The sequence below is a fragment of the Coregonus lavaretus genome, assembly GCF_964263955.1.
Source record: "Coregonus lavaretus genome assembly, chromosome: 40".
Taxonomy (NCBI): Eukaryota; Metazoa; Chordata; class Actinopteri; order Salmoniformes; family Salmonidae; genus Coregonus; species Coregonus lavaretus.
Genome location: NC_140027.1, coordinates 6,486,764 through 6,514,081, shown reverse-complemented (window position 1 = coordinate 6,514,081; position 27,318 = coordinate 6,486,764). Strand labels below are relative to the sequence as shown.

The 27,318-nt window shown below is 43.5% G+C and overlaps 1 protein-coding gene across 1 annotated transcript; it reads right to left on the bottom strand.

The window, feature by feature from the left end:
* Positions 1-1,816: 1,816 nt before the first annotated feature.
* LOC311113480 (sphingosine kinase 1-like) lies at positions 1,817-27,090 on the bottom strand (the record flags this gene model as incomplete). The annotated part of the gene is made up of 5 exons (XM_084156704.1): positions 1,817-2,744; positions 4,129-4,244; positions 4,527-4,621; positions 13,522-13,671; positions 26,658-27,090. 5 exons carry the CDS (start codon positions 27,088-27,090, stop codon positions 1,817-1,819), a joined length of 1,722 nt encoding a protein of 573 aa, XP_084012830.1.
* Between the last annotated feature and the right edge of the window lie 228 nt (positions 27,091-27,318).

The following is a 27,318-nucleotide window of genomic DNA, read 5'->3' as shown; positions in this document are numbered from 1 at the left end:
TTTTAGAGAATAGGGTGCCATTTGGGATGCATCCCACACAATGCTGGTCCCTCATGCAGCATTTAACAAGTCAAACCTCTCCCTCATCCCTCCCTCTTTCCCATCCCCTGACCAATGTGCTGTTTAATCAAGTGTCCCCTCCCTTCCTTTTGTGTTTAAGGCAGAATAATCGCCCTCGTTCCGAGAGTTCAGAATCAGGACAGAAGAGGGCTATGACGAGCGTAAACTCAGGCTAGCTACTGTATTAGCATCACATTAGCCTTTGGTTGCGCTCGTCATCATTTCATAGTTTATCTTCTCTGTGTGTTTAAAGCTTTATGATAAGGACACCTAGGTGATGATGGCTGAGAAGGGGTCTGTACTGTGTGTGTGTAGTGTACTGTTGGGGTGTCAGCTGTAGTTGCAGGCAGACAAAAGCGACTGGGACTGCTCTGTGGTGCACTGCAGTGTCAAGAAAAGGAGGAGTCGGGATGGATAGATTGGATGGAGGAGAAGGATGGATGGATGGATGGGGGGAGGTGTATGGGGAAAGACTGCAGTCGGAGACCTGATACAGGCACTACAAGTCATCAATCACTTAACCTGGACCTGTGCTGCATGCCTTCCTCTGCAGGACAGGCCACAGCACAATACGTAAGGGCAGTCTCTCTCACTCTAGGCCATTTAAAGCTAGTGGTTCATGAAAATATGAGGTATAAAACAAGCACATATCAAATTACTTGAAAATATGTCTTCTTTAGTATATTTGTTTGCATGTCAATGTAAGGTGGCTGGTTGATTGAAGAAGTCATGGAAGTATGGTGCGTTTGCAGCTAATCACAACAATACCTAATCCAAAATAAATTCAAATATTTTCAAATCCAAAACCGGTCATCAAGTTGTCCAGGGTCTAGGCCTTAGCATAAACTATTGGCCCTCGAGATTCAAGCTTCAAGTTAACCAAAAACAACCCTATTGTAATTGAGCATCAATTGTTGAGGGTTGATTTCAGGATCGACGCAACAGTCCCCTAATTACTTGAGTTCAAATAAGCTGGTTTCTGATAATGTCAATGCTGGCTCCCGGAGATTGTATGTATATTCCATATTTCCACGTCACAGCGGAAGAGCGCAATGAAGGCATCAATCCAACCCCCATTTGTTGCATAAGAAAGAAAATTCAAGTTGCGATGGCAGTTTAGTGATGCCCTCCCATAGACATAAAGCATGCCCAGGGTGTGTGAGGGACAGGGTGGGTGACTGACACTGCTTGAGGTGTTCTCGCTGTTGGCAAAGCCCTACATCATATGTCCCCCCGGTAAGGAGAATGTTTGTATGTGTGGGTGAGTATGGGGGTGGGGTTTGCAGTGGGGCGAGAATGTTCATATTTCTAGAGTTATGCTTATGGAGTAAGACAGCAGAGCTCTTGATCTATCTCTCACCTCAGTTCTAGTAATATATTAATGTCATAGCTTGCAACAGCCAATTAAAGGTCAGTTGCTTTGTGCTAGTGGGAAGCCATTTTGGGACAGCCTAAATGCAAACTAATGGGAAGGGGAGATTGAGAACATTGGGCTCTGTAGAAATAAAAACGTACCCACCCATTGTGGATTTTTTTTGTTTGTTCTAGCCTTGCTACTCCATCATGGCACTTCCAAGACTAAAAAGTCCATTGATCCCACCTACCCTTTAGATGTGAGCATAACATCGTCCAGAAAATGCTAACGCTAGTTGTTAGCATAGCATCGTCCAGAAAATGCTAACTGTTAGCTTTTAGCGTAGCATATCTATTAGCATAACACGATAACGCTAGCTATCCATCCAGTGGATCTTGTTTATCATCTAGTGATGAGCCTGGCCATCCCGCCGTGTACCTGGGCCTGGACCGGCCCATACTCCACCACCTCCCCGTCCACCGTGATCACCCCTTTGGGCGAGTAGGGCTCCAGCCGCAGCGCCCGCACACGGGCGTACACCAGGTGGGGGCAGTTGTTGGCTAGGTGGGTGCCCTTCTCCATGGCCAGGAAGAGCCGGAGCAGGGCTGTGCGCGATATGCCTGCTCGGACGTATATCAGGTGGATGAGTCCGTCATCGAGTGTAGAGTCGGGCGCGGCATACAGGTTCTCTGCCAGGTGAGACTGGTACATGGCCAGCATGAGGACAAAGTCCTCCTCGGGCACCACCACCCAGTCGCTGGGCACCGGCTGGTCCAGGGGCACCAGGAGAGAGTCTGGCGGGCCTGTTAGCGTGGCATTAGCGGACATGGGTTCCCTCTTCTTCACCTTGAAGGCTTTGTTTGAGTAACAGGAGTTGTGGAAGGTGTGGTAGGCTGCGTTCTGGCACGGCGAGTCCTTCGAAGGTCGGCAGAGGAGGGTGGAGGAGCAGAAAGCAGACGATGGCGGTTGGCGTTGAGGTGACACGCTGGTCATCTCCTCCAACGAGACTGGCGATTGCCCATCCTCTTCCGCTCCATCCACCTTGTCAACCGGCAGGTATGCCAGACGGCCCTTATACACCCTCAACGATGCCAGCCTGACCAACGTCCCCATGGTGAAGCGGGCGGCGCCCACATGGCGGTACTTCTCGCTCTCCACGTCCACGTCAGCCACGAAGCCCCAGGCCAGCGAGAGGAAGGAGAAGAGGCGCGTAGGGCTGGAGGGGCTGGAGCCCAGGTGGACGGAGGCCAGGTCCATGCGAGACACCAGGCCCTTACACAGCAGGAAGCCACAGCTGACGAGCAGTTCCTCGCTTGACACCGGCTGGGCCCTGTCAGGGGGGAAGAGAATGGGGGGAGAAGGAAGATGATTGGGGGAGAGAGAGGGGGGAGTTAGCGGTATACATGACAGACAACAAAGACAAGCCCAGCTGGGAGAAGGTGAGGCGGTAGAGAGGTCATGGGACCACTAGCCCCACATCAACCACCCAGCCTGCTGTCTTTTCTCCTCTACATCACAGCCAATTAGGTAATTACGTCTCAATGGAGTTCCATACCACTGGGGTCACGTCCATATGGCAGCGTATCCATATTCAGTTTGTATTCAATATTCAACCTAGTCATTAGGCTCACCATTCAATAATAGCCATTGGGGTGTCTGTTTGCTTTCTTTTATCACGGTTTTTGTACATTGTTTTTTATAAACAATAACATCGGACCAGTTTGAGCTATTTTCTTAGTATGTGCTTTTGCATTAGTCACTTTTGCATTAGCCACTGGGGTGTAGTATCTCTTAACGACCAGTAGAGGGGGTACTATCTATAAACTGTGAGAGTCCGATCCCACTGCTCAAGGCAAAACTGACCCGTTTTACCATTATGTCCTATAGCCTACAGCCCAAACAGATCTGGGACCAGCCTATATACATAGGACAACCGGTGATACAGTAAACCACTGTTGATCAAAAACAGAGCAGATCATATTCTGGATCCCCCTGCAGGGCAGAGAGAACAAAACAGACTCTGGGTCCTTCCTCTCATTGTGTGGCTGGTTGACTGGGGCTTCTGGTGGGGGGCAGAGATGGATAGACAGGAGGGCATGCTGGTTGTGTAATCGTGATTCATTGTGTTGATGTTCTATACTATGTTGGTTAAAGAAAGAGCCAGCAGCAGTAGGTTTATTCTCTGTTACTGATTCTGGAGATTGACTCAATACAGTTTGTCAAACATATAGGCAGTAGTATGCCCTGTGACTGTGTAGATGGTTGTCTATAGTGCATCCTTCGTTTCGGTCTTCCTTGAAGTATATTTCTCACCCAACTGGATAGATTTGTTTTTAATTCATGTTTCCTTGTTCCTTCATTATTCCCTTCCTAATCACTCATCCAACATGGGAAACATCAAAGCAATGCATTACTTGCCACAATCCAATCATGCCAGATTGAGTAGTTCAAGGAAGGGAAGGGGGGAAGCATGCATTTTCAAATTACATTATTGGGACTAACTGCTACATGGGGGTCTTGGTGTGTCACCCACCCAGAGTAGTGGTGTCTAACTGCTACTAATTAACTGCTACATGGGGGTCTTGGTGTGTCACCCAGCCAGAGTAGTGGTGTCTAACTGCTACATTGGGGTCTTGGTGCGTCACCAACCAAGAGTAGTGGTGTCTAACTGCTACTAATTAACTGCTACATGGGGGTATTGGTGTGTCACCCACCCAGAGTAGTGGTGTATAGAGGCAGCCAGGGCGTTACCGGAGCCCCCCGGTAGGATGCCCAGTGGGGTTTGGATGGCCTCCTCCCAGTCCTCTCTCTCCATCAGGCCATTCACCACCTGTGGCAACAGATAGAGCAGGGGTCACCCAACAGCCAGAGACTCACCAGATCTAGGGCCACTTTCACAGACCAAGATAAGGCCTGGTCTAAACTAAAGTGCACTTTCAGTGGAAACTCTCCATTTAAAGTGCTGGATGAGTCCACAAATAGGCTTAAATCGGTGTCTGTGCAACAATAAGCAAGTTCAGGCAGAGCCACGGATCTCAGCAAACTGGGTGAGGTTTAGAAGCTAAATGGATGCCATGTTGGCAGGAATGGATTATTGTATTTTGTACCTCACCTCAAACAGAAGTCCGTCCCCGGACATGATGACTAGAGCTTCCCACTGTGACAGGTCAGCCTCTCTCACCAACTCTCTGGCATGGTTCTGCCGCTCTGAAAACATACGTGGAAGAAGAGTATGTTTACGTGTGTTTATGTGTGTGTGCGTGGCCTCTTTTGTAGTTGTGAGATCTTTAACTTTCCAATCACTTTGGGAATCAAGTTGTTGTGAATACAATAGCTGAACAAAACAAAGGGAACATGGAAGGTATGGTAACAGGCTAGCAAACGGTGGCCAGTTGGCTTCTTTAGACTGAGCAGTAGAGTACAACTGATATCCCACCTACAGTACCAGGCTCAGTGGAGGTTGCTGAGGGGAGGACGGCTCATTATAATGTCTGGAACGGAGTCAATTGAATGGCATCAAACACATGGAAACCATGTATTTGATACCATTCCACTAATTCCGCTCCAGCCATTACCACGAGCCCGTCCTCCCCAATTAAGATGCCACCAACCTCCTGTGACCAGGCTAGCAGCACATGTCTTTAGGGCAGAGAGGACAGTTGATATGCCACCTTAATGAAATGTAGTATCACATTGCAAATTAGATTACAAGGCCAAATTACGGTAGGGCACTCCATCAAATTAGACTGGGGCAATCAGCAGATTGTACATTGCAACAGGAGTAAGATTACGTTTCCCCTATGATGCTGATCTAAGGTCAGATTGCGTGTTTCTCCCCAAATAGTGAAGGTTGGTCTTAGGTGAGGGTAAGATTATCCTAGAACTGTACCCATCATTCCACCAGGAGCAGGATTACGTTTCCCCTAGCACTAACCTAAGGTCAGTTTTGTGTTATTTCCCTGTATGGTTAATGTTATGCTTAGGTGAGGGTAAACAGATCGTAGATCTGTACTAATGGCTCCTAGAGCTGTAATTCATTTTCTTTATGGGGCAGTAGTCTATCAGTGGAGGCTGCTGAGGGGAGGACGGCTCATAATAATGGCCGGAATGGGGCAAACGGAATGGCATCAAACACATAGAAACCATGTGTGTTAATGTATTTGATACCATTCCACCTATTCCACTCCAGCCATTACCACGATCCCGTCCTCCCCAATGAAGGTGCCACCAACCTCCTGGGGTGTCTATATATAGTGAGTGACTGGTATTGCTTCCTGTATCATCATCATCACCATTACTTTTAAATCGCACTTTTTATTCCACTACATTTCCCTAACACTCTGCCAGGGTTAATATTAGTAGCACACTCTCACCGTGAAATGCACACACGTATTTCCTCTCTCCTCAAAACACACTCTTTATAAAAGGCCAGACCATCTAAGAGCTCTTTGGTTGTAGCCACTCAAGCTTAACAGCATAAGCCAAGTTTTTCTTTCTTCCCCAATGAATCTTATTACTACCTCTCTCTAAGGCTACGTTTACACAGGCAGCCCAATTCTGATCTTTGTTTCCACTAATTGGTCTTTTGACCAATCACATCAGATATTTTTCATAGCTGATCTAATTGGTCAAAAGACAAAAGACAAAAAAAAAAGATTTGGGCTGCCTGTGTGAACGCAGCCTAACGCCTTGATCACACCGATATAGTACGCAGCATCATCTGGATATGTGTGCCACAAAAGCTCATCATTCACCTTCTGCTACCATTTCTGTCAAGCCGTCTATGCATACAGTTTGACGCATACGTTCGATAAATCCAACGTATGCACCACACAGAACACACTGCAACTGCCTCGGCAACGCAATGCTGCAAGGCAAACGCAGCGTTCCATTGGAAATGAATGTACTTCTGGTGTACCAAAATGCAATGATGCTGCCGGTGTGATCGAGGCGTAAGTGTCTCTTTGCACAGAGATACTGTATAGCAGTGTTTCCCAACTCCGGTTCTCCAGTACCCCCAACAGTACATATTATTGTTGTGGCCCCCTGACAAGCACACCTGATTCTACTTGTCAACTAATCATCAAGCCCTTGACAAGTTGAATCAGGTATGTTTGTCCGGGGCTACAACGGAAATGTGTACTGTTGGGGATACTGGAGGACCGGAGTTGGGAAACACTTTTGTAGCTCTCTATATTCCCTTGTTTGTCCTTGCATCTGAAACCCACTGACACTGACAGCAATACCCAATCTCTATTTTTCCTTTCTGTGTGTGTAGTCTACAATACAGTAGTGCGATTGTTCGCTGTATCGTTTTATGCTGGTCTTGACACAACAGTAGAGAGCATTTCCCTCGGCAACATAGGCCTCGAGGGGAGGCATCCGATTCCTGAGGATGCGTCCCAAATGGCACCCTATTCCCTAAATAGTGCACTACTTTTGACCACGGCCTATAGGGCTCTCATTTGCATATACAGAGGCTGTAAACATAGTGTGTGTATAGATAACCGGTCAGTTTTAAGGCGGAGGGCAACAGAGCTGTAAAATAGGAGAGGTTGGTTGCTGAGTAGGAGGAGATGTTAATATTGATGTGGTTAACACACTCCCTTTACTGTTTATGTGGATAGCTGATAGTAGCCGATAGCAAAAAAGAGGGGAGATAGCACTTTAACACACACACACACACACACACACACACACATACTGCTCATGGGGGGAAGTTGGTGCTTTTAGTCATTTTTATGAGTGTTTGTTGTGGTGGTGGGTTGGATGTTAAAATATATGAGGTCTGGGACTGGGTGCAGTGCAGTACTGTAGTGTAGCTTGACTGACCAGCTCAGCCTCTGGGCTGCAAGCAGTCGTTCTTCCTCTTCCCAGCTCTGTGGCTCTGTGGAATGAGAATCATTACACTGCTCCTTTCTGCTCTACACTGGCTCGTGGCTGGAGGGGAGGTGTGTGTGTTTGGACAACTATCCTGTTCTCTACAGTGTGTGTGTGTGTGTGTGTGTGTGTGTGTGTGTGTGTGTGTGTGTGTGTTTGGACAACTATCCTGTTCTCTACAGTGTGTGTGTGGGCGTGCACGTGTCTTTCATGGTTGGTCTCAGGGCAGCCATTGTTGTCCCTCTAAAGAAGCTATAATTCACACAACTCTGGGATTCCAAAAAAAGAAAAAGCGTGAGGCTTAACCTCCAATACCACCAATATACCATCACTTTACTTCAGTCTTCTTTCTCTGTCCCTCTCCTCCCAGCCACACTCTCACTGACCCTGCCTCCCACAAAAGGAGGTTCCAAACCCATCTCACACTAGGTATAAACGATGCTGGGCTGAGTGAAGTAAGGACACAGACATGACATTTAAAAAAGGGGACCATTCAATGGTCTAGGTCCGACTGCACCAGGGCTCCATAATGCACACTGACAGTAATAGCAGGGATCCTTTTCTCTGCCGTGTGTGTGTGTGCGCATGTATGCGTGGGTGACTACCTGTTCACAAAGGCTGCACTGAGTGTGTGTCTAACGGGAGACTCTGGGTCAACAGCTGGAGCAGAAGTAGCAGTGGTGTGTATAGATAAGTCAACCCGGTTGGGAGCTGGAGGATACGCTGTGGCAGCTTAGTCAGCACCCAGGGACAGGGACAGCCTGAGGGATGTAGAACCACTGCCTCACCGCACGCTCTCCCCGCCCTGAGGACCAGCCATAGAGAACAAGCCACAGGACCACAGGCTATATAACTCACTGTACTGTTCTAGGTTACAACTGAACTGGAAAGATAACATCCTGCAACAGATTCTCCTAGGTCTCAAAACGGACTCTCAATAGTCAACAGTGTTTATTTCTACTATCTAGTTTCCTCCATCTGAATTGAGAACGGACCACAGGCTATAATATAGACATTTACTGTTCTGTTCCAAAACCACCACAGCTAACACATATGCTAGATGGGTCACAACTGCACTGATCTCACTGGAAAGACTGTATGTCTCTGGGAAGATAAGATAACAGAATAACATCCTGCTACAGACACTTTCCTTCTGTTAGGGTGTCCCTCAATAAGGTAGCTTCCTTTCCTTGTATACTTTCCTTCTTCGTTTGAACTGACAGAGAGAAGGCGTCCTCCTACCATAGATCCTTTTAATTTTGCTTTGGTACGTGTCAATAGTCTACAGTGGCTTCCTCTCCTTTTCTCCTTGCTCCATTTGCACTGATTGACACTAACAAGACTAGAGGAGACAACTTTAGACAATTGAGATGCTTCCTTAGTCTCCTGTCTTTCTGACTCTTATTTTCAGGACAAAATGTGAATAATATGGAAAGAAACACAGCTAAAAGAAGGACTTTTGGAAGTTCTCTGATCTCTGACAAGGCCACTGAAATAGAGTTAGAATTGATATTGAATGAAGGAAGACAGGAGAAGCGTGCTGTCATTCATTTAATCGTGCCTGACAGGCTTTTCTCAGCCTAGAGAGGGTAGAGCAAGAGGGAGCTGAGGGGGAGAGCGAGGGAAAGATGGAGAGAGAGAGAGAAAGAGATCCTCTGAGACCCTTGTGCCAAGCCTCCTCCATGCCCAGTTAACCAGTCTCTCTCTGGGCTGTGGACTCATCCTTCCCTTCCCTCTGGCACCGCCACACAGCCAGGGCTCCAATAATGGGCCTGTCCTCTCTCATTAGAGTCCCCATGCTAACCGTTCGCTAGGCTAGCACAGCTCTGGCCCTGCCTCAGTCTCACTGCATTAGCACCGAGAGACACTGATATTTTCTTTTCACATTGACTTTTTCAGCATGGTTCCAGTAAATGGATAACCAGCCCAGAACAGCTTGGCTCGGCTGGACTCTGTAGTGTGAAAAGGGGTAGCAATGGTGATGCAGAATCTTTGTTTGCAAACTAATGCCTGCACAACCATTCGTCTTACTCTGAAAAGTGTTGGCATCTACCTGGCTATGGGATAAACAATTACAGGTTAGATTGAATTAAGCCCAGTGTCTCTGAGCTGTGGCTGATCATGGAGAAGGATGAGGACATCCCAATAGACAATGTCCTAGTGAGACTAAGGTCAGAGATCATCTACCCTTATATCTGGCAAGCTAGATCACCCATCGTTCTGCATTGGACTAGAACAAAGGCTCTCTTCAATGGGGAATTTAATGTTCTATGAAAAAGCACATTCATTCTGAGAATGGAGAATTGAATCTATCCACACATTGTTCTCAGGATTAATTTCCCATAAAGTGTGTCCCCAAAGTCTGGGGTAGTTCTGAACTTTTTTCTACTTTCCAATTTTAACATATTCAGCACTTCAGAATGTGTTCAGAAGATTGCTCTCTCAGTTTTGGGAAAGGGATTCATTTTCTTGACTGCTCTCTGACACTGCAGTGATTTAAGAACAGAGAGAGGGAGAGAAACTCAATAGACTGAAAGGAGGGCTGAAATGTAGGGCTTCAAAAGCCACATCTGGGTTGTATTCATTAGGCACCAAATGATAGAAAATGTACTAAAACGTGGTAGGGACTTCCTAAACTTGTCCAACAAAAAACATGTTTTCCTTTTCAGTTGCAAAGCTTTTTGCTACAGTGTGCCCTAATGGATATTACCCATCTATGAGCTTTGAACCAGAAGCCCAGTGCAAAACCAGGACATTATCATTACAATATCCCCAGACTGTGGCAGCACACATTATGATGATTACCCCATCAATGTGGCTTATAAATTACATCAAATCACACACACACACACACACACACAGATTATTAGCCCATCAATAGGGCATAACATCACGGTGAACCAGATTTACAGAAGTTTGTGTATAAATATAACATATGACATAATGGATCTACATACATACATACATATGTGCCAGCAGCACTTGATCAGAGTAATGACTGCCAGCTAGTGCTGAAAACAGCCAGAGGATTTATAATGGGGGAGGGAGAGGGGGGAGAAAGAGGGAGGGTCAGCTTGAGAGAGATGGGCATTAGCTGCTTTGCTTTGTGGATCATTGCCAATTGGAGTGGAGGGACACAGAATGATGGTTTCTGTTTTGTTTGTCCAGTCGCCAAGAGGCTGAGCGTTAGTGTGTGTGTGTGTGTCGTACTGGTAGTGCAGTGCTTTGACAGTCGAGTTATTAATTGACCTGTAATTGCAGGTGTTAACGTAGGATATTGACCTGTGATAACCTGTGTGTCAGTGTATGCACATGCATTAACTCAGCAGAGATGACGTGTGTGTGTGTGTATGTGTACGTGCGCAGTGTTTGTGTACCTGTATTTGTACACCTGTATTTGTACCTGTGTGCGTGTGAGCGCGCGTGTGCGTTCATGCATGCATGCATGCATGCATGCATGTGTGTGTATGTACAGTACCAGTAAAAAGTTTGGACACACCTACTCATTCAAGGGTTTTTCTTTATTTTTTACTATTTTTTTACATTGTAGAATAATAGTGAAGACATCACAACTATGAAATACCACATATGGAATCATGTAGTAACTAAAAAAGTGTTAAACAAATCAAAATCTATTTTATATTTGAGATTCTTCAAAGTAGCCACCCTTTTCCTTGATGAGTTCAGTGTGTCAAATCGGAGGGCCTGTTGTCTGGACCTATGGCAGTCTCTATGGGGGTGCCACAGGGTTCAATTCTTGGGCCGACACTTTTCTCCGTGTATATCAATGATGTCGCTCTTGCTGCTGGTGACTCTCAGATCCACCTCTACGCAGACGACACCATTTTGTATACATCTGGCCCTTCATTGGACACTGTGTTAACAAACCTCCAAACGAGCTTCAATGCCATACAACAATCCTTCAGTAGCCTCCAACTGCTCTTAAACACTAGTAAAACTAAATGCATGCTTTTCAATCGAACGCTGCTGGCACCCGCCCACCCGACTAGAATCACCACTCTCGACGGGTCTGACCTAGAGTATGTGGACAACTACAAATACCTAGGTGTCTGGTTAGACTGTAAACTCAACTTCCAGACTCACATAAAGAATCTCCAATCCAAAGTTAAATCTAGAATCGGCTTCCTATTTCGCAACAAAGCCTCCTTCACTCATGCTGCCAAACATGCCCTCGTAAAACTGACTATCCTACCGATCCTTGACTTCGGCGATGTCATTTACAAAATAGCCTCCAACACTCTACTCAGCAAATTGGATGTAGTCTATCACAGTGCCATCCGTTTTGTCTCCAAAGCCCCATACACTACCCACCACTGTGACCTGTACGCTCTTGTTGGCTGGTCCTCACTACATGTTCGTCGTCAAACCCACTGGCTCCAGGCCATCTATAAATCACTGCTAGGCAAATCCCCGCCTTATCTTAGCTCATTGGTCACCATAGCAGCACCCACCCGTAGTCTGCGCTCCAGCAGGTATATCTCACTGGTCATTCCCAAAGCCAACACCTCCTTTGGCCGCCATTCCTTCCAGTTCTCTGCTGCCAATGACTGGAACGAATTGCAAAAATCTCTGAAGCTGGAGACTCTTATCTCCCTCAATAACTTTAAGCATCAGTTGTCAGAGCACCTTACCGATCACTGCACCTGTACACAGCCCATCTGAAATTAGCCCACCCAACTACCTCATCCCTATATTGTTATTTATTTTGCTCTTTTGCACCCCAGTATCTATATTTGCACATAATCTCTTGCACATCTAGCATTCCAGTGTTAATACTATTGTAATTATTCTGCACTATAGCCTATTTATTGCCTTACCTCCATAACTTGCTACATTTGCACACACTGTATATATATTTTCTGTTGTATTTTTGACTTTATGTTTTTTACCCCATATGTAACTCTGTGTTGTTTTTATTGCACTGCTTTGCTTTATCTTGGCCAGGTCGCAGTTGTAAATGAGAACCTGTTCTCAACTGGCTTACCTGGTTAAATAAAGGTGAAAATAAAATAAAAAATGACAGCTTTGCACACTCTTGGCATTCTCTCAACCAGCTTCACCTGGAATGCTTTTCCAACAGTCTTGAAGGAGTTCCCACATATGCTGAGCACTTGTTGGCTGCTTTTCCTTCACTCTGCTATCCGACTCATCCCAAACCATCTCAATTGGGTTGAGGTCGGGTCATCTGATGCAGTACTCCATCACTCTCCTTCTTGGTAAAATAGCCCTTACACAGCCTGGTAGCCATGCTGGTTAAGTGTGTTGGGTCATTGTCCTGTTGAAAAACGAATGATAGTCCCACTAAGCCCAGACCAGATGGAATGGCGTATCGCTGCAGAATGCTTTGGTAGCCATGCTGGTTAAGTGTGCCTTGAATTCTAAATAAATCACAGACAGTGTCACCAGCAAAGCACCCCCACACCATAACACCTCCTCCTCCATGCTTTATGGTGGGAACTACACATGCGGAGATCATCCGTTCACCCACATCGCGTCTCACAAATACACGGCAGTTTGAACCAAAAATCTCAAATTTGGACTCTAGACCAAAGGACAAATTTCCACCAGTCTAATGTCCATTGCTTGTGATTCACACAGTCCCCTCTGAACGGTCTTCCATTCCTGTGGCGGTCCTCATGGGAGCCCGTTTCATCATAGTCCTTGATGGTTTTTGCGACTGCACTTGAAGAAACTTTCAAAGTTCTTGACATTTTCAGTATTGACTGACCTTCACGTCTTAAAGTAATGATGGACTGTCGTTTCTCTTTGCCTATTTGAGCTGTTCTTGCCATAATTTGGACTTGGTATTTTACCAAATAGGGCTATCTTCTGTATACCCCCCTTACCTTGTCACAATACAACTGATTGGCTCAAACGCATTAAGAAGGAAAGAAATTCCACAAATTAACTTTTAAGAAGACACACCTGTTAATTGAAATGCATTCCAGGTGACTACCTCATGAAGCTGGTTGAGAGAATGCCAAGAGTGTTCAAAGCTGTCATCAAGGCAAAGGGTGGCTATTTGAAGAATCTCAAATATAAAATATATTTTGATTTGTTTAACACTTTTTTTTACATGATTCCATATGTGTTATTTCACTATTATTCTATAACGTAAAAAATTGTACAAATAAAGAAAAACTGTTGAATGAGTAGGTGTGTCCAAACATTTGACTGGTAGTGTACATACAGTACGCTAAACTCACCTGTGATGACCAGTGTGTGTGGGACCCCGGCCTCGTTGAGCATACGTTGGACGTGTCCGGTGAAGAGGCTGAGGGCCTGGCCCTTCCCACTGTGGGGGTTCACCAGTAGCATGACGCTGCAGGGACGGTGCACCTCACTGTACAGCACACCTAGAACAGAGAGATGCATGGACAGGGGTTATGAGAGATCTTGAACCTGCAATTTCTGTTGACCTTGGCAGAAATTCCCATAACCACAGAATCCCATTCAAAGATAACTATAATGGGAAAATATAAAATCACTAAAGTTCATATTCAGTTTAGAGTGTTTAACACAATGTTTAGCATATTTATATAATTTTCCCTTTCTGTAACATACATGATTTCCAGTGTTCTACTCAAGTTGCGGGTTGATGGTCACTAGACTTGATACTGAATGTTATGGATTATTCTCATATCTGTTGATAGTGATTGACACCAGACTGGAAGTAGATCGAAGACACACTGATGTGTTATTCTGTAGCAGCTGACAGTCATTGCCTTTTGGGTTTTACTTCCTACAAGCCTCTCGGGCTGGTGTTTACAGAACAGTTGGTGCTGTCTGATTAGGACATAAAGGGCCTGTCTCCAAGAGGCCAGTTAGAAATTTTCTCTGCTTCCGTGTTGGGTGTTGTCTCAATGTTGCAACTTGTAATAAACCTGATAGATTTTTTATTGACTCAATCTGTGACTGCTCTTCTCTTTTGTTCACCTGCAAATTCCTATTACAACAATATGCAATGGAGGGAGAAGCTTGACGTTACTATTATTAAGGTCAGGAGTTTTTCCTGACCATGTTCCATGACCAGGCCTATAACTAGGGCCCAGAGTTTTCCCTGTTCAGGTCACACTGGTGGTCAGAAAAAACTCCCATCCCTTATGTCTACTATTAATCCTCAGAATATACTGATTAGACAAACACTCAGAACTATGACTCAGGGCTTCTTTGCCAATTTTCTGCATCAGTCCGCTCTAGCTAAATCATTCTGGGAAATTAAAGTATTTTAGTCACGGATGGGAAAGCAAGGTAAACAAGTTTGACAGATGATGAACGATTTGAATGACTTGCTATGGGTGGAGCACAAGGCCAGTTTTTTGGATGCTCCCTGGATGAGGTTCATCCACCAACATCAAACCTAATTGGCAGGATGTGTTTTTCTAGACGACCCCACGTCTACTGGAGCTACTGTCAACATATATCGCAGACTACACCAATACAAGTTAGGAAACACCACCTATCAGAGTTACAGTATCTGTACTACTGTAAACAGTGTATTGCAGTCTACGAGTTTGTTCCAAATGGCACCCTATTCCCTTTATAGTGCACCACCTTTGAGTAGTGCGCTACAAAGGGAATAGGGTGCATTTAGGGACGCAGCCTCTAACAACAAAGGTTAAGTTATGAAACACCACCTATTAGTACTGTAGATCTGTGGTATCTGTGGAGTTTGGTCACGGGGCTTTGACATAGTTAGCGTAACAGGGCATAAGATGGAATGGGGTGTGTCTACTGTAGGTGCCTTTTCACAAGGCAGTTAAAGTGACATCGTGTTTTCTTGAAGTGTTTGATAACACATGGCCTCAGTTAACATGACCTTTTGTACCTAGATAGCCTTCCTACTTTGCTTGACGTATACTGAACAAAAATATCAACTCAACATGTAAAGTGTTGGTCCCGTGTTTCGGGAGCTGAAATATAAGATCCCAGAAATGTTCTGTACACACAAAAAGCTTATTTCTCTCCAATTTTGTGCACACATTTGTTTACATCCCTGTTACTGAGCATTTCTCCTTTGCCAAGATAATCCATCCACCTGACAGGAGTGGCATATCAAGAAGCTGATTAAACAGCATGATCATTACACAGGTGCACCTTGTGCTGGGGACAATAAAAGGCCACTCTAAAATGTGCAGTTTTGTCACACAACGCCACAGATGTCGGAAGTTTTGAGGGAGCATGCAATTGGCATGCTGACTGCAGGAATGTCCGCCAGAGCTGTTGCCAGAAAATGTAATGTCAATTTCTCTACCATAAGCTGCCTACAACGTCGTTTTAGAGAATTCGGCAGTACGTCTAACCGGCCTCACAACTGCAGACCATGTGTAACCATGCCAGCCCAGGACCTCCACATCCGGCTTCTTCACCTGCGGGATCGTCTGAGACCAGCTACCCGGACAGCTGATGAAACTATGGAGTATTTCTGTCTGTAATAAAGCCCTTTTGTGGGGAAAAACTCATTTTTATTGGCTGGGCCTAGCTCCCCACTACGCCCCTGCCCAGTCATGTGAAATCCATAGATTAGGGCCTACTGAATTTATTTAAATTGACTGATTTCCTTATATCGTTGAAATTGTTGCATGATGCGTCTATATTTTTGTTCAGTATAGATAACAAAGCTTTGTAGTAGCCCCAAATACACTTCCATCTAACAAACCACACCCTCACACAAAATATACGTTGAATCAACATTGTCAACATCATGAATTTGCTAAAAAAGCCACACTGTTTTTCATGTCTCATTCTAACCCAAATTTTTACCACATACCAACAATAATGTTTTTGGTTCATTCCAAGTTGAATTTACGTTTGTTACCACTTTAATATCAACCAAATTTGATTTTTATCTGATGTCTTTGCCTGATGGGCCTTGTCCCTTTTTTTCTCAGAGAAAAAAAGGGTTTCTATGAAATGTGGACCCTTCTCAACAAGTAATGAAGTCCTGGGAGGACGGAGATGGCAGGGCCCTCATTTATAACCGTTGCGTAAATTTCACACAACATTTCTGCGTGCTCCATTGCTGAAAAGTCTGTGCACATACAAAAATATTGAGATGTATTTATATTTTGCAGTGACTTTTTCAAGCTAAACATGCATGCTGCCTGTCCCACACATTGACAAATTCTGCAAGATTAATTGTATATTCAAACAATTTAAAAGCAGGCTAAATGCTACAGCCCCAGACGAATTGTTGTTCACCATTTTGTTTGTCAATAGACTATTGGGGTTCTATGACCTGCCTTGGTAGGCTCTCAGATTAAACAGACAATGATATTGCGCTCCTATCATACGGCAATACTGTATCCTACTCATACTGTAAAATGATTTGACATAAGCTACCGGTCTATTGACTAATTTATGCTGTATCTGGCAAAGGACTGTGTCCGTTTCTGAAAGAGAACACAATGGCAAATTGTTGTGGACCTGTCAGCAGAATTCTGAAACATTGTCTAGGGCAGGCTACTCCATTTTTGTTTTATTACAGTACTTACAGTAGCATACCTATGCCTACTTCAATGTAAAACAAAATGTTCACCTGTTAAATTCGGCATTATATTATAAACCGCGCTGCCCATGGGATTACAAAACGTGAACTACATATAGCCTATCTATTTACTAGGCTACTAGGTCCAATTAAGTGAGAGATGTGCATGGTAATTTGTTGTGTGGCTACTTCGGGAATATGAACCAATCACGGACAGAAAAGGTGGCAATAAATTCTAAAAATAAAACACTGATTTTCGCTCTTCTCACTAACGGCAAATGGCTGCATGCTTGTTAATGTTTTCCGTTGTTTTATTAATACGATTTTCATCATATCCCCCATTTGCACAAAATACTTACTTGCCAGCTTGCAATACAATATTTCAACCACTAGCAGATGTATGTACGGATGGTCTAGAGTTTGTGGAGAGGTGAGCACATTCTCATGTCAAGTAAATTTACTATAAATGCCAACTTTTGCGTGAAAAATGCCGCACGCACATTTTGGGGTTATATTTTGTACTTACGCACAGTTTATAAATGAGGCCCCAGGGCAGTGCCCTCATAAATAATTTGGCATGGGCTTGTGCCAACCCAGCTGGCAAGGGCCCCAACCATGCTGTGTGTCTGCCTCATCATTACCTACAAGGCCCGTCTGGTCTGGACCCATTGACACTTCCTCTTAGCCACCCTACTCATTCCTAAACATTCCTTCATTATAAACTGGCTGTGATTGAGTGTGCCACCTCCACCTATGGTCTTGGTTGTCAGCAAGATGCAATGGTTAGGGTCAGGAGTTTTTCCAGGTGAAACTGGTCTCTAGCTGACCTGACCAGGAAAGCTCGACCCTAGTTACACTACCAGTCAAAAGTTTGGACACACCTACTCATTCAAGGGTTTTTCTTCTTTATTTTTTTACATTGTAGAATAATAGTGAAGACATCACACCTGTTAATTGAAATGCATTCCAGGTGACTACCTCATGAAGCTGGTTGAGAGAATGCCAAGAGTCTGCAAAGCTGTCATCAAGGCAAAGGGTGGCTATTTGAAGAATCTCAAATATATTTTGATTTGTTTAACACTTTTTTGGTTATTACATGATTCCATATGTGTTATTTCATAGTTTTGATGTCTTCACCATTATTCTACAGTGTAGAAAATAGTAAAAATAAAGAAAAACCCTTGAATGAGTAGGTGTGTCCAAACTTTTGACTGGTACTGTATATTATAGCCTACATATCCTACAGCCTATAACTAGGGTTTGGAGTTTTTCCTGCTGAAATCAGGGAACATCCAGAGTGTAACCCATCATCAGCTAAAACATGGCTCATTGCCACAGGACACATCTAGACGAAACCAACAAAGCACACACCCAAACAGAGAGAAATAAATCTGGTTGCTCTAGAAATAAACTGACATTATTCATTGTGTCCGCCTCCCCACTATGGCTCTTTTGTAACCGGGGGAAGCCATGGCTGCATTTCTAGGTTTATTATTGTGACTAATGATACTAGATGTTGCTCTCTGTTTGTTTTGGCCTGGTGTGGTCGGAGCGCTGAACAGATCTGTGTCCCCTTAACAATTACATCTGAGCATGCCCAGTGGGCACTGAGGTAACACAGTAGTTTGGGGGCGGATAAAGCTACAACACCACTTGCCATGCCCTTAAAAGGTCATAATCGGGTTATCCTCATCAAAGGCCAATCTCTTAATTCTCACATCCTGTGGTTGCGACATGTAGTGGTAGCAGACTACTATAAAACTATAGTCTGGTTGTTATCTGTTTTAGTCTGTTGCCCTTGGTTAAGTAGACAAACACTGATAGTATCTATTATGACACAAATAAGACACAATAAAAAAGGCAATAGACTTACTGTAGAAAGACGAAGGCAAATGAGCCACAAGCAATTATTCGGGATGGTTAAAGATGCCACTAAAAAGGCACTATCCAAACCGATTACTGTAGAACCATCTTCACAGTGGTAAACCAAACAACTCCAAAGGAACGCTTGCTGTCTGAGCGACATTTCAACTGAATTCACTAGAGATGTCATTAAGAAATGTCTCATCCGTAGACTTCAAAACCTAGAGTGAACAATTTGTTCTGAACTTTAATGAAATAATCACTACTCTGTGCTATTCACCACAGTGAATGCCAGTTGAAATGAAAGGGAAAGGAGAAAAACCCCAAAGAGAATTTTTCTGGTCTAGGCCTAGGATGGCATCTTAGAATAGCAAACTTGCACAGTATTGCGTGACAGATCTCTGTTGCGACTCAGCGAAGTGTCGGTTCTCGTTAGACATGGAAGACAGAGCATTTGTTTATTTATTAGCTAACGCTTTCGCTTTTCCTCGAAACTAAACTGGGTGGCTTACAGCTTCAATTGACTATCAAGATGTTGGTGTAGGGTGAAGTTGTCCCTAGGCACTGAGCTTGGGTCAGTTTTCAATTTTCCCTCTAATGGTTACGGTTAGGATTTGGGGAGAGGAAGCTGATCCTAGATCTGTACCTAGGGGAAAGTTCACCTCTGTGCGATTATGTTCATATCAGTGAAAGACTGACGACTCACAGTTGAACTTACAATGAAAACATTATTTGAATTATGCATTAGTCACTTATTCTAATGTCACTACTTTGATTGTAGCTCAAGTTCTCCATTTGTGACTGGGGAGGTATGACACAGCGTTAATCGCGGCTGAATGAGACCGAGATGGCCTATCTATCTTTATAGGAAGGAGGGGAAGGCCAGGGGTTTTATACGCTTGGCTGGGCCCAATATGTCTTTCTGTCTGCAGTCTATGTGGTTATGAATGCCTGATGTGGCCATTCTCCCTCCTTTGTCTCTCTTGCGTCTGTCTCTCTCTCTGTGTCCTTTGGGAGTTCTGTCTAGGGGGAGAGGATGGGGGACAGAGGGTTCTGCTATCACCTCTCTGCTCTTCCCCCCACCTCACTTACAGGCTCAGTTCTAATAGTTTGAACATGATCTTTCCTTCCTCCCTTCCTTCCAGTAATCCCTGATCTTACATAATTAGTTGTGTAAGCAATGCAGGGGCGTGCTTGCTTTCACCTATCCGACTGTTAGTTAGTGATTACTTTGAGGTAGGGAGGAAGGAAGGATGCAAGTCTTCCTTAAGAGGGCCTTAATAGGACCTCATCCGCCACCTTTAAGTCTTTCAACACTTTGGCTCAGCCACTTTATGATCGCAGGCCAGATGTCACCGTTTCATAGCAAACTGTTTCCTATACTGTATGTTACACTCAGGTCGTAATCAAGTTCTTTATATCGGCTTGTTTCGATCTGAGGAAATGGTATTGACTAGGATGGCACCTTTGAAACGTGGTTTTCAGACACAGTCATAACTCATACAAGGTGTCTACATTCCTTTATGACCATAGTAGTCTGACCTAATTTCAACCAAACTAAACTACTCCGGTACATTATATTGTCAGTTACGTTATACTGCCTGTTACGTGATACTGTCAGTTCAGGGATTCTTGAAAGACGGTACAATCTCAACTTTTTCTTCACAAATATTATTCTAAATATTTACATTTGAAATATATACATTTCATAGCACTATATAATGCTCCAGGGCTAATTTCGTTAGCATTTTGGCATTTTCTTCTAGATTCAGAACATAAAACAACATTTAGAAAGAAAACATTATCCCTTGGATCTTGCACAGCAAATACGTCAATAGTTGAAGCATATGTTGCAGAACAGCGATTAAAATATTTTTTCTGAATATTGACAAAAAGATCGATCTTATGGGCATTAGCCATCAATGATGTAGTTGACAACAAATACTCAAAATATATATTTCTGACTATATAAATAAAAATGAAATACAAATATTTGTAAAATATAGAAAATTAATGTGAAAACCCCCAATAAAAATATAACCATTCTATCAGATCTTTCAGCACTAACGTTAGACAAAAATTTGACAGAGTTTATGTTTTACGGAGTTGACAAAAATGCACCAAAATTCATATCCTATCCTAATCCATCAGGCAGATGGAGTTGACAGTTTATGGTTGTGACAATGGTGATTTCAATATTGTTTGTTTAAATCTATCAAAAGTAGAATGCTTTACAGACCATGATTTGTCTTGTTGCACTACATGTAATGAGGACATGAAGAAGGGGTCCTTATGGTGTCGCTGACCCTGCTCATTCATGATTCATTTAGTTGACTAAATCTCCAGACACATCTTTTAGGAATCACAGTTTTGAAATAAATATTGTTTAAAGTCAGAGAGGGCTATTGCGAGAAACTACACAATATCCTTTTTCAGTTAATATTCATTATTGACAATTTTTTGAATTTTAAACACTTTTTTTTGAGAGTTTTAAATTGGGAGCATTTGCTCCGGACAAGGGCATTTCCGAGCATTGAGCCGACATGGAAATGAATAATATTGAAAATATTTAGATAATTCCAAAAGCAAAATCTTTCCCATTATAAAATTCCCCTAAATGTAATTTCTAAGCACAAATAATACAACAAAATCCTTTTTTTCCCAACTATAAAAATAAAGTTTCCCTGCTGGACAAGGATTGTCCCGACTTTCAAGAATTCCTGAGTTAGGTGATACTGTAGGTACATAACCTACCATGATAAGCGCAATGCCAACATACTCTTAAGTAGTACAATAATAACAAGCCAAGTCATGCTTAATTATTGCATTAATATTGTATGTACCCATCAATGCGTTCATAAACCTCAGAGGTAGGTCGTACTAAATCTGGACAAACCCCCATTAGGAGAAAAGCCAGTTTCCACATTAAAGGATCTATGGATTATAGGTTATTATCACCCATTTGGCCACTAGCAGTCATAACACATATCTTACGTATAATATGGAGTAGGACTGGACAATATATCGTGAATACCGGTATACCGTTATGAATCCACATACCGGTATAGATTTTTACAATACAGTCTATAATTATATTTTGATAAAGTGCTAAATAAATGAAAAGTTCTACAAATTGGACTACTTTACTGTCAGTTTTGTCCATGTTTTGTTGAGCATTAAACCATCAGAATGGAGAAAGCCAATTAAAACATCTTAGAATAAATGTGTTGCCATTCTAAGACCATGCACTACTCATAAAACATATTTAGAACTTTTATTATTCAGAAACATAAAATACCATCAAATACCGCCATACTGTCAAAAATTTGAAAAATATTGTAATATGATATTAACACCTAGCCTTAATATTGAGTGGATTAGTCATAGGCTAGCACATCCACTAAATGTAGTTAGCTTAAATGACTATATTTGTGCTGGTAAGATACAAATCTGATGTGTCTTGTGTAGGCTGTTTTAGCTTCCCACCCCCAATGTCTTTTTAAATCGATCCTGAAATCATCTTTGCACACCTACACAACCTGTCCCTCACCAACCCAAATGCATCTTATATACATCTGATGGTACCTCACCGAGACAAACACAAATAGAATAGTCTTGGACACAACAGCGTGGCAGTGTGTTTGAGCGAGTAAGCAGCTCCTGGCTGAGTTGCAACTCAGACCAGACCGACCACAGAGGGTGTGGAGGGAGGAGATGCCTGGTGTGGTGATATGTTCTCAGAGAGAGTGAGACAGGGAGAGAGAGGGGGAGAAAGAGAGAGGAGAGCGAGAGGGATTCGGAGAATGAGAGAAAGATGGGGGAGAGAGAGAAAGGGGAAAGAGAGGGAGAGTCTGAGAATGAGAGAGAGATGAGGGAAAGATAAAGAAGAATAGAGAGAATGGCAAAGATGCAGATGGGGGGAGAGAGAGAGAGAGAGAGAGAGAGAAGTTAAAGATGCATAGAGCGTAAGTCAGCGAGAGACAAAGTGAGTGAGAGGAGCGGAGAGGATCTAACCACCGGCTGTCACTCTCGTCTTGAGTGGTGTCTCCTGGGTATTTTCGGCAATGGGGTGAGATGGGCGAGACAGCTGAATAAAAAAACGACTCTGAAGTAAAAACGTAATGTATTTTTATAACTGACAAGACTTTCGCATTCAATACTTTATTTATTTCACTCAGATTTAACTAAAAACTTGCAGCTTACATGCCTTACATTGTCTGTAAACATGCAACGTAACATAGCAGCAGATTATAGCCATGATACTTTAAAAATAAAGCTGTGTAGAGGAAGCTGGCTACCAACCATGAAAACCCACAACCACATAGTGAGAGACTGACATTCTCATAGACTGTAATAGACCATGTTGGTGTTCGTTGAAACGTGGTTGAAACGTTGTTGTGTCATTAGCCAAATAGAGAACACGCAAACACAGCAAGCCATAAGCGGACAAGAACATTCACATTATTTTATTGCTTTACAGATGTAATTATTTTAAAAAATCACTCAATGTGCTGTACATTGTTCTGTGTAGCCATGAGAAAAAACAGATACACATTCCTATCAACATTATTAAGTGACAATGACATTTTTCAGATTTTCTGTCCAGTGTTGTAATTTCTCTTTTTCCTTCTGTCATCTTCACTGAGTGGCCTGAAACACTGAGCTGCTGTGAGCCCAAGGGTCTAAATAGGGAAGGCCCCAGAGAGAGAGGTGTGTGTGTGTGAGAGAGCGAGAGAGAGATGGGCTTAGTCAGAGGTCTTGACAGCACGTCAAGGCTCATCTTGGAGAACGTCCGACAAGAGTCCTCAGGGAAAGGACCGCTGCCTCACTGCTGGGGCTTCCGAGTGAACACACACACAACTTTCTCTCCCTCTTTCTCTCTCACTTTTCTCTTCTGCTTTTGAAGCAGAGGAACAGATGTATGAATACAGAGAACTCAATGCTGAACTATGCCCCTTAGTATTGGGAATAAAAGATAACTCTCTTTGCGGTGTAGCAGTGGAAATCTGTGGTATATTGATCAATTTCATCCAGGATCGATAATATCCGATAACATACAATAGTATATTATTACACCGTATCAACTCCAAGAGAATATCAATATGTGAAATGATGTCTATATCAAAACAATATGCCGTCATCCTAGCATTAAATAACATTTGATATGCTATGGTGTATGAATACACCCTGTTCTTTACTATACCCAAATTCTCTAAATGTGTATCATAATGCATGCTGTTGTCCATGCACTGCATCGGGTTTGTCGAAAGGGCCAGTGGGTAATATATTAGTAATGGTATTGAGTGTGCTGGAAGCGACCTACTTTGTTGCTGAAAGGAGAGGCCCTTGAGATGTGGGACAATGATGCCCATCTTATTATTCTCCTCCTGTGTCCCAAATGGTACCCTATTCCCTACACAGTGCACTACTTTTGACCGGAGCCCGTGTAATAGGGTGTCATTTGGGACACAGATTCATTTCACGCTACAGATGTACTGTAATGACATGGGTGCCACGGGATAGATGACCTTGTTGATTTACAGGCAGATGAACAGATAGTAATGCTCCCTAAAATGGTATGTTGTTTTATGGTAATAAAATGGTTGTGTAAACATTGAGGCGATATCTATATCCAGTTTCAAGGCAACTATAATATCCATCTTGCAAAGTTGACTTCTATCTCATCTCTAAACTATCTTGCTTAGTGGTCAGTTTGATCATTGTGGTTTCAACCACAGTTGTAGTTAGATTGTGCTGCAGCCCACGTTTCTACCACCATTAGAATTGACGGCACACAGGCATGAATTAATGTATTGCGTAAATAGAAATACCTCACTTTGCTGAGGAATTTAAATAGCTCACATCCTTTGATAAAGTCTCTCTATAGAATTCCCAGCACCTCGGTTATAGGCTACCTTCGTCTGTTTAGTTAGTGTGATTGGATGACTAAGCTCTAGACTTACATAGCGCTTTCCTTCTGGAAGGATCAATCTTTTATTGGTTCCCTGCATCGTTACCATGGCTACAAGGTAAGAGACAATGATGTGGGTTGACCCTTGTCACCCTGCACTTGTCATCCTGTCACGTCACAAGATTCCACAGGAAAGTTGCCTCTAGCCACTGATTTAAGGTCATCCAAAAATGGATGTACCAATCCCAGATTGCACCTTTAAGGTCAGTATTCCAAGACTGAACTTCAACTTCGGCACCTGTATAGGTATAGGAGGATGCTCAAATAGAGTATTGTAGATGACTGTGTATATGAATGGCTGTGTTACTGTACAAAGGCAAGGAACCATTTATGTTGCCACAAACAATGTTGATGGATAGGTCAGGGAAAAGAGTTTACAAGAGGAGTTTACATTTTGAAGGACAAAGATGGAGAGAGAAACTTGACAGTCTTTACTTTCCCAGAACATTCAGGATTATTAGGTTGAGTAAACTGAATGGATGTATTCTAAGGTGCGGGACAGTTTCAATTAAGTCTTAGGACCTTCAGACTCCACTCTGGACCTTGAAGCCAGTTCCACTGCATTTTTCATTGTTCCCCTCTAATCAGGGACTGATTTAGACCTGGGATACCAGGTGTTTGCAATTAATTATCAGGTAGAACAGAAAACTAGCAGGCTCCAGACCTCGTAGGGTAAGAGTTGAAAACCCCTCCCGGTCTTAGAACACACAATACAATGTATGTTACTTACTACAGCATTCCTTCCTGCTCAAAAGGCAATGCAAGTGTATAGGGTTGCAGCATTTTTTGTACTGGTAAAAATACATTCGTGTAAATGGGGACATTTTGTCTGGGTCACAGCTCACTGTGTACTGGTTATATGATTGTTGCTTGGAAAGTTTGTGTGAGCTTTTTACACAGCGTGGGCACAGGGAAGGAGCCCAGAACAGACAAACCCAGAACAGACAAATAATGAGATTGCTTAGCTTCTGAACCTTCCAATTATAGTGCATTATGCCCACTGGAGTGATTATATACTTATACCCCTTAGCACTCGTACCTTTAGTAGGCCTATTGTCTAGATCAGGGTTTCCCAACACTCTCCTCGCCCCCCCCCCCCCAGACATTTCAAATTTTTGTTTTAACCCTAGAAACCTGATCCAATTAGTCAACTAATCATCTAGTCTTTGACTAATTGAATCAGGTGTGCCAGTTTAGGGTTAAAACGAGGAGAGAAGAGTGTTGGGAAACCCTGATCTAGATGCTGTTTTTTTCTGTTAGTATTTCTCTATTAATTGGCTTAGGCCAGGGGTATTCAACTCTTACCCTATGACAGGACTGCCCAACCCTGTTCCCGGAGAGCTACTGTTCTGTAGGTTTTTGCTCCAACCCTAATCTAGCATACCCATTTCTAATAATTAGCAGGTTGATAAGATGAATCAGGTTAGTAACACCTGGGGTTGGAGTGAAAACCTACAGGAGGGTAGCTCTCCAGGAACAGGGTTGGGCAACCCTGCCCTATGAGGTGCCGAGCCTGCTGGTTCTGTTCTACCTGATAATGAATTGCACCCACCTGGAGTCCCAGGTCTAAATCAGTCCTTGATTATAGGGGAACTATGAAAAAAGGCGGTGGAACTGGCTTCAGAGTTGAGTTTGAGGGGCTTAGGCTATTGTTATTCTAGATGCTGTTTTGTTGTTACTTTGGGCTGTTAAAGGTTGCTTAGTGCACATTCTGTAACTTGAGTGTCAGTCAGACCAGTCCTATTGTTTTATTCATTTACAGTAGTTAAAGGTAATATAATAGCCTGAGACAGATGACACTGATAAGCGTGAGAACTTGCACCACAGCAGTAGACTAGACTACCCAAAGACAACCCTTCTTCCTCTGTCAATGACTAAATAATGTGCGCTAGGCAGGCAAACCAACTTTATAAATAACATGAATGTGATAAGCACACACAGCACCGTCCTCAACCACTTATGAGAAAATTATACCAAACTATTGTATATCGTTTAACTAATTGAATTCATTACTTGCTCACCATTTCTCAAATGTTGCTGACGAGCAGAGCTCTCGCGGATGGTGCCAGCCCATTTCTCTGCCTCCTCCAGGTTGGCGCGCTGGTCTTGGAACAGGGCTACCCGAAAGCACTGCTCGACCCGCTGCCTGGCCACACCAGAGCTCATCCATCGTCTTTTAAACGGGTAGAAATAGGCAGAGAAGTACGCTCCCGCGTCCGTGTTGTCATCTGTCCTGAAAGCCCGGCAGCCGACACAGTCCCTCAAGTTGAAAACCACCTTGCTCCGTCCCGCAGGTGTCGACGTGATCTTCTGAATGGTGAGGTCCCTCTCGGTTAAACTCACGGTGTACCTCACCTTTCGGTTGCCGGTGACCGTGAATTCCCCGTACTGCAGAACCTGGGTGATCCCGTTGCGAGAGGATGGAGGGTCCGGTTCGGTTATCTTCGGGTCCATCCTGCGCGCAGAGGGAGGAAGGGGCGCGATCCGCAGACCTGCTTGCGGGTGATAGGGGAACGCACACAGTCATATACCCGCTGACGAAGCAAGCGGTCCGCAGGGCAAGAGACTGCGAGTGAGTTCAACGCTATTAAGCTTTTTTGCCCTTTGAAAAAGAAGTGTCAGGTCGCTCTCTAGTGATAGAATTGAGGAACGACAATTAGAGCGTTGTGCACCGCGCCTGTA